The 7,797-nt window shown below is 39.9% G+C and overlaps 1 protein-coding gene across 1 annotated transcript in view; it reads right to left on the reverse strand.

The window, feature by feature from the left end:
- Nucleotides 1–3,729: 3,729 nt before the first annotated feature.
- LOC119595104 (prohibitin-2-like) overlaps nt 3,730–7,797 on the reverse strand; it is a 6,194-nt gene continuing 2,126 nt past the window's right edge. Inside the window, exons 2-8 of the mRNA XM_037944246.1 lie at nt 7,111–7,231; nt 6,827–6,968; nt 6,589–6,672; nt 6,194–6,319; nt 5,867–5,974; nt 4,397–4,474; nt 3,730–4,263 (exon numbers count right to left, since the gene is read on the reverse strand). Coding sequence (XP_037800174.1) covers nt 4,159–4,263; nt 4,397–4,474; nt 5,867–5,974; nt 6,194–6,319; nt 6,589–6,672; nt 6,827–6,968; nt 7,111–7,231 — 764 coding nt within the window. The 3' untranslated portion in view covers nt 3,730–4,158. The remainder of the gene's footprint in view (nt 4,264–4,396; nt 4,475–5,866; nt 5,975–6,193; nt 6,320–6,588; nt 6,673–6,826; nt 6,969–7,110; nt 7,232–7,797) is intronic.

Here is a 7,797-nt window from a genome sequence, read left to right on the forward strand (position 1 = left end):
AGTGAAGAGGATAGCATATAGTTCTGCTGCAAAGACGTTCGATTCAGGAGGAAAGGGAAAGCTGTATGTGTAAGAGGGAAAGACTAGAGCGAAACCAGTACCCGAGGTGGATTTGGAGCCGTCTGTATACACATGAATACTGGAGGAGTGACTAGAGATATATGCAAAAAATGTGTGAGGAGGATAGAAGATGGGATGTTTGATTTGGGTGGTTCAGGGAAAATAGAAGAGCAATTACAGGAGGAACGTATTAGCCAGGGAGGGAAAGTTTGGGCAGAAAGAGGAAGGGATCGGAGATGAGGAATGGGTGAATGAAAAAGCAAAGCGTACTAACGAACTGAGGAAGGGTTAGGTAAACATGGAGAGGAGGAAAAGGTATGAAGAAGGGACTAAAGGGCAGTTAGTTTAAAGAGAGAAATGTGATGAAGACGAGCATAGCTTTATGGAGGCAGAAAATGGAAAGCCGTGGTCGGCAGACGTTATTGCCGGCTGGAGACGCTGATGGAGGGCTGGTATGGAAGGACCAGAGGCAAAGATGGCTAGCTCATCTACATATAGATAATCTACATGATGACCGGATTCTTGGTGGTAGAGCTGAAACTAATCCGTTTACAGCAATGAGGAATAATGTGATGTTGAGCACAGTGCCTTGTGGGACACCTTCAAAATGTGAGAAAGAAGAGGAAGTGGAAGAGGCAAATCTGACACGGAATGTGCGATCAGAAAGATATGACTTTATGAAAACGCCCATGTTTCTGCGTATATCATTGGAAGATAGTTGTTGAAGGATATGTTGCCGCCATGCGGCATCATATGCCTTTTCTAGATCGAAAAAGACAGCTAATACTGAATCACGGCGTGCAAATGCTGATATGCTTTGTGTTTCGAAGTATGCATGAGGATCAGCAGCCTCGGCCGCGACGAAATCCAAACTGATTTGGAGAGATAAGGCTGTGGTATTAGAGGTACCACATTAGCCGGATGTTAACCATCCTTTCTACTAACTTGCATAAACACCTTGTAGTGTTATGGGGCGGTAGTCCCATAACACTCACTGTAGAAGGGTACCAGGTTTGTTTGGTTTTAAGATAAATAGTATAAGGGCTTCACACCAGTGGGGAGGAAAGTTTCCGGTTGTCCATATGTTACTGAATATTGATAGAAGGAAGGATAAGGAAGTAGGTGGAGGGTGTCGTAACATACGGTATGTATACCGTCTGAACCTTCGTGAATATTGCGGCATGACTGTAATGCGAAACAGACTTTAGAAGAAGAAAAGGGTGTTATGGAGGATACATAATTTTGCCGGATGTTTGACATGGAGTTACGGATTGTACGGTGAAGATGGGCTGATGCCTTTTTAAATGATGTGAGGGCTGTTAACTAACTGGGAGTGCCCTTCTTGTATCGATAGTTATTCCAAACTGCACGCTTTAACCGAAGTGCTTTAGAACATTCTAGGTTCCATCATCGAACACATTTAGAAGTGTAAGGTCGTGTGATGCGAGGGATGAGGAGGAGGAGGTGGAGTGTTGGCAGTCACTTCGAATATACCCAGAATCGGGGTAGAGAAATTAGAGAGAGGAACTTTCTTGTGAGTCATGCTTAGGAAATATTCAATGTCCTCACCGGTTTCTGGAGGGGCTTTGGGTGAGGAGGTTTGGGAAACAAAGGATTTTTTATGAGGAGGTGAAGAGAAGATAGGCATCTGAGGGGTTGTGGATGTAGGTGTGGGATGGGGTGCGGTAGAAGATAGAGTGGAACGTTCGGATTGTCTCGTGCGATAAGTAAGGCGAGGAGTAGGGAGGGACATAGGGGCAGTTGTGGATATTGGAGTATCTGGATTTAGAATAGAAGGATTTGATTGGGAGATGGGGAAAGTAGAGATGGGAGGTTGTGGAGTAGGGGGAAGTGGTACTAGAGACTACTTGGGTAGAGTGGATAAGAGTGGAATGAAGGGTGGTACTGGAGCAGGGAGTGACTGAAAAGCCTAGTCGGCGTGCTTCTTGTCTGGCCTCTCGTAGAGTGAGACCAAGTTTGCATCTGGGAATTGCTACCTCAGACTCAAATTACTAGGCAAGGTAGCCTCTATAAAATACATTATGGGGGCCACTGATGGCACATTGGGATTGCGTGGCTGTTGAATGGTCATGACCAGGTTGGGCACAGAGGGCAGAGGGCTGTGGAGCGACAGTACTTTGCAGGGCGGCCAAAGCGCGGGAGTTGATATTGTCTGACAAGGCAAGATTCTCCTCCTATATAGGCCTTTTGGGGAAGGTCATATCTACGAATGGGAATTTTGGCATACTGGTGTGGGACTTATGGCGGCCTCTGGGAGAATAGTGTAGCACTGCACTGATACTGCATCATATTCCCCGATCTTTGTCATATACTGGGCAATCAGACGGGGAGATGGCAATAGTTCCAGTACATGTATTAAGGGATAAGATTGGGCAGGAGTAGGTTTGCCAATAAGGTCTACCAAGGTAGAAGTACATGGGCTTGAGGCTCAGATTAACTGTGACAAGTGATCGGAGCTACTACCTATTTGTTTTTGGAGACATTATTGAAAGAGAAGGGTTACGAATAGGGTTGGGGAAATCAAACAATATCGGCCCACTCTGCTAATAGGATTATTAAACCCATTTGTAAAGTGGCAATTGGTAGGCTTGAGACGTGAGTACAGCGGGTGGGCAAGCAGAACTGTGGAAGGAGGGCAAAGGCTGAAGTGTAATAAGGAAGGAGAAGGTAAAAATGAAGATGCGAGATGTGGGTAAGGATTGGGACTGACGTAAGGATGTCTTGAAGATTGAGTATAATTAAGTATAGTACATCGGGTGGTTAAGATGAAAAGCACAAGAGAGGGAAAGAAGATAGGTTAGAGCCGTGGTAAGGGAGTATTCAGAAAGTGTCATGTATCCTAATAGGAAATCAAAACTTTGTAGAAGGCAATGTAGGCGAGGACGAGGGAAGGGTGTGGGAGTAAGACAGTAACTGTGAGAGAGGGCAATAAGGCTGAAGAGTTGTAATAAGGAAGGAGAAGGTAGAAATGAAGATTATGCGAGATGTGGGTTAATGGTATTGGGAGTGAGGAAGGTATGTCTTTTGAAGGTTGAGTTATAACCTGGGTAGATAGATTCGGGTTGGGTTAAGATGACAGCACACGTCGAGGGGGAATGTAACACTAGTGTTCAGAGCCGTGGTCAAAGGAGAGTTAGTTCAGAGGCTAGTTGATATTGTATCCTAATAAGGGTACAAAATCTTTAATACTGGCCATAGCAAGCCTGAAACATGTGGGGAAGATAAAAGGTCCACTCCTTAGGGTCCCCTTTAGGGGAAGGACTAAACAATTAACCAAGGGAATACCGTGCCCATGGCTCCCTGAGGCCGTTCATGACTGGCACAAAGTCAGCCTTTCATCCTTTCAACACAGCTCTCACACCTTAGAAACTGGACAGGGGAAGGGTTGGGGAAGATAAGAGAAGGAAAGGAGAAGAAAAGACCATGCAGTTGAGGCAAGGGCTGAGCCTCAAGGTAGGGCCCCCCACGACAACAATGGGTAAGGGATTTGGGGAAACACTGCCGTAAGAGAGACTTCAGTACCCTCCATAATACATCATGACAGGTCTCCAAGCAACAATATCTTGCTCTACTGCATACTGATGTCTTGTACTAAAATTCATTATGCTTTAGTTAATTGGGAAGTCGTTTGGGAATAAAAAGATGAGGATCTTTCCCTATACATTTATTTGCAAAAAGGTGGATGCCCATATTTGTTTCTATCTATATACATCTTTGACAAATGAATTCATAATATATGTACATTTGTCTGAAAATATCCACAAATCTTTCAACTTTTCATGTACAAATCAAGGTTTATTACTATAAACTAACAAAAATTAAATCCTTCCATACATATCCACTGAAGGCAAGTAAACCAGTATGGTTGTCAAACCTTCTAACAATTGGATGAGAGAAGAGGGAAAACATGTATCTGCAAATCAAAGCACTGGGTTACATAATGAGGAGCTTTTCTACAGAAAACATCATAAAAGGAGAAATTAATTCAAATTATAGTGCGACTGACAATAAGTCTTCAATACACTGTAGTTGCTCTACTGCCCATTAACTTTCATATTTCTTGGCTAAACATCTATTTTACTTCTTGGTCACACGGGTTGCGCTGGCATCGAAATCCTTGTCGTTCAGGTTGAGCATCAGCGTGTCAGCACCAAGATACACTCTGTTCTGTGCCTGAGAAATCTGAAAGGCAAATGCATCAAATATTAGCAGCTACTTTCTATTCTTATATACCCTTAAGGTAAAAAAAAAAAAAAAAATCTAAATTCAAATCACATCATATGCATTTCATTTCCTTTAGAAGCTTCTAACTTACTGTCTTGCCAATGCTAGCAGCAGCCTTGATCTTTCGGAGCTTCAGATAACCTGGATTCAACCCAATGGCATTACCAATGTGCACAAAAGTTAAGGAAAAGTCTTCTGAAGTCTAAAATATAAAATAAATAAATAAATATATATAAAAGAAATATTGAATAAATAAAAACTGAATTAAGGCCTAGTGGTGTCTAAAAAAATCCATCAAGAAATTAAATCATTAAGTTGTACATTATAACTGCCAACTGAAATTCAATGCTCGTCTGTCCACTGTATTTCAATATAGAGGTGAAGAAGTATTCTTAGGCAGCCACTTGAGCTAAGAATAAAAATCCCAGCTAAAGAAGGCTGCTAAAAAAAACAAATTAAAGTATTGCTATCACTTATAAAAAACTAGCTTATATAATCCCCAAATAATGAAACCATTTTAAGGAGTCTAGCAGGTATCAGGAAATGATAGTTCTTAACTCTAACCTATAGTCAGTTATAAAACCTTCAACAAAGACTGGTGGTTAACCTATAATTGACGGGTAGCATTCATAGAGGCCGGGGCCTCGCTGCCGGGGGCTTATATCGTCGCCCGAGCATGCGCGACCACTCATGCCAAATAGCAGCATCCCATGCCGTTTCTTTGTAATACTACGAAGATATGTTGTATTTTCAATTTTCATTATTTTTTTACAGTCTCTACTTGCCAAACTTCCTGATAAATCGAGACTGAAGGGTATTTTTGTTGTTATATAGACTCCATAGTTGATCATTATTCGGTCTATAGTCCGAATAAAATAAGCAGTGTGTGGCATCATGGAGTTGAAATTGTCGGTTTGTTGCATTTTTTTGTTTGTTGCATGGTAAAAATGAGAGTGTTAGAACCGACTTAATCACACTTTCACTGGCAAAAAAATAATCTTTTGCCGTGATTGTAACAAAAAAAAAAACTCATGGCATGTCCATGCATACTCTATGGCATGTGCGTATGTGCCCCCGGCAGATGGTCCCGACATGTCATGGCATGTACGTACATGCCACCCGTCGGCAATGGGTTAAATCATCATAAGATGACAATGACCTGAAGACAAGACTAATTGGCAAAACTACTTCCCTACAGTCAGCCCTACAGTACTGCCCTAGTTCTCAAATTACTACTACAGTTAAATTCCTGTCAATGAAATTTGATCCAATCCTAACAAGTAGATGTCCCTGTCCAAAATAAAAATGTGTGGTGCATGATGAATGAGGTTTACAATGCAGTGATGGACTTCAGTATGGGAACAGAGGGTGCAACTTTCATCTAATTAAATGGCCTAAACACTAAATACATATCATTTCCTTTGCTTTCAAAAGGCAAGCTTTATTTATAGATATAAGATTGATCTGATTCCTTATTTTGCTCCTGAAATATTAAAATACAAAAACTATGAAAAATATTAGTTTTTCACATGTATTATCATCTTGTGGAATAAAAGGATATCAATTTGGCAGCTTCAGCTTCACCCTCAGCTTGCACAATCTTCTGCTGCCTCTCCTGTCTCGCTCTCTCGACAATGAAAGAGGCTCGCTGGGCCTCTTGCTGGGCCACCTATTGACAACACAGAATGAATGGTATAAATACAGGACACAAAATGACTGCCTTTTCTTATTACATGTATAAATACAGCAAAATATTTGTAATATATGAATGACTTGGTATGAATACAATGCACAAAATAACTGCTTTTCCTTATTACTTGTGCAAAAATCACATTATTGACTAGAGTTGATTTACTGATTCTATAGATATACTCTTTAAGACAATTACCTGTTTGGCTTCAACAGCACTGGTGTATTCTCTGCCAAAGCTGAGCTCAGTAATGGAAACGTCATCAAGGATTATGTTGAAGTCTTCTGCTCTCTGAGTCAAATCACGGCGGATCATCAAAGAGACCTACGGGAGAAATACAGATGAGAAACTCTAAAACTTGAAACTTTGTGTTTGGTCACATACTTTTCTTTATTCAGCTTTTATCTTGCAACAAAATACATTGTGCATGAGTTAAAAGTTTAAACATGACTAATTCACAAATGCAAAAATATGACTGAATAATGAAAACACTATCATGTTGGTGTAATGGCAGGAAAGCCTCATATAAGCAAAATAGGTTTTGTGTTTAGCGTTTTTTTTTTTCTACCAAAGGTACAGATGTTTTGACTTACTTGCTGTCTCATTGTGATTAATTGGGCAGCATTAAATTTTGCTACAACTGATTTGAGGACTTCATTGCAAATAGATGGAAGCACCTGTAGAGATAAAAATAGAAAAGGCATTGATTAGATAAACATTTTACACATTCAAAGATTATAGATGATATATAACAGTTGCTAACCAATAAATAAATAGAAATAAAGAGTTTTGCATTTAAACAAATGTATAAGTAAATATACAAAACCTTACCTTCTCATCGAAGTCTGGCCCTAAGGTCTGGTGGATGTTAGGGATGGCTGTACCTACAGGGCGTGACAAGACCCTAAGGGAAATGTTCACCATCTGCAAGTCTTTGCTACCTGTGGGTGAGCTGATCTTTCTAGGCCGAGCCCTGTAAAAAAATAAAAATAATAATAAATAAATAAATAAATAAAAAAATACATATCATCATCATCATCTAGTTCTCTTATTCCACTTAAAAATAGCCAGGTTAACAAAACTTGGCACAAAACTGACAAACGATAATTTCATACCTGATGTCATAGACTACTGGGTACTGGAACCATGGAATCCTGAAGTGCAACCCTTCAGTGTAAATATCTGGCTGCACTCCTCCAATACGGTTGAAGATGATGGCTCTGTGACCACCCTCAACTGTAGAAAACAAGTGATTAAACATAAGAAGAAACTGTCCTATATTAATAAGAGATATTCATGGATACGACATAAAACTTTTCACATCAAACAATTCCACTGGTTTCTTTCTAAAGCATGACTAATAGATATAATTCAAAAATATTATACCCATAATTTCAATCCTACGATGAGAGCAAGCCACAACAAAAATGCAGATTACTGTGTCCTATAGATTATTTTTTCTTTTCTAAAAAGGATCCAACACTGAAAATTTTTATATAACACATTTTGACCACAATTCTTTATTCTTTCTAAGTGAAGATGTTTCCTCAATGGTCTCTAGTACTACATGAATGGTCTTCAAACTGTGGGCCATGGGCTAGTTTTTCATCTAACTAGGATAAAATTTAAAGCAAAATACACAATTTATGAAAAATAAATAAATAAATAAAACTAAACAATAAAAACTTTTTATATTATTCTACCCTAATAATTATTCATGCGCGCATGTGTGTGCACCCCCCCCCCCTACACACACACACACAGCGGGCTACAGCCTAAAAAAATTTGAAGACCACTGTACT

This window comes from Penaeus monodon, chromosome 35 (genome assembly GCF_015228065.2).
Source record: "Penaeus monodon isolate SGIC_2016 chromosome 35, NSTDA_Pmon_1, whole genome shotgun sequence".
In the NCBI taxonomy this organism is placed as follows: Eukaryota; Metazoa; Arthropoda; class Malacostraca; order Decapoda; family Penaeidae; genus Penaeus; species Penaeus monodon.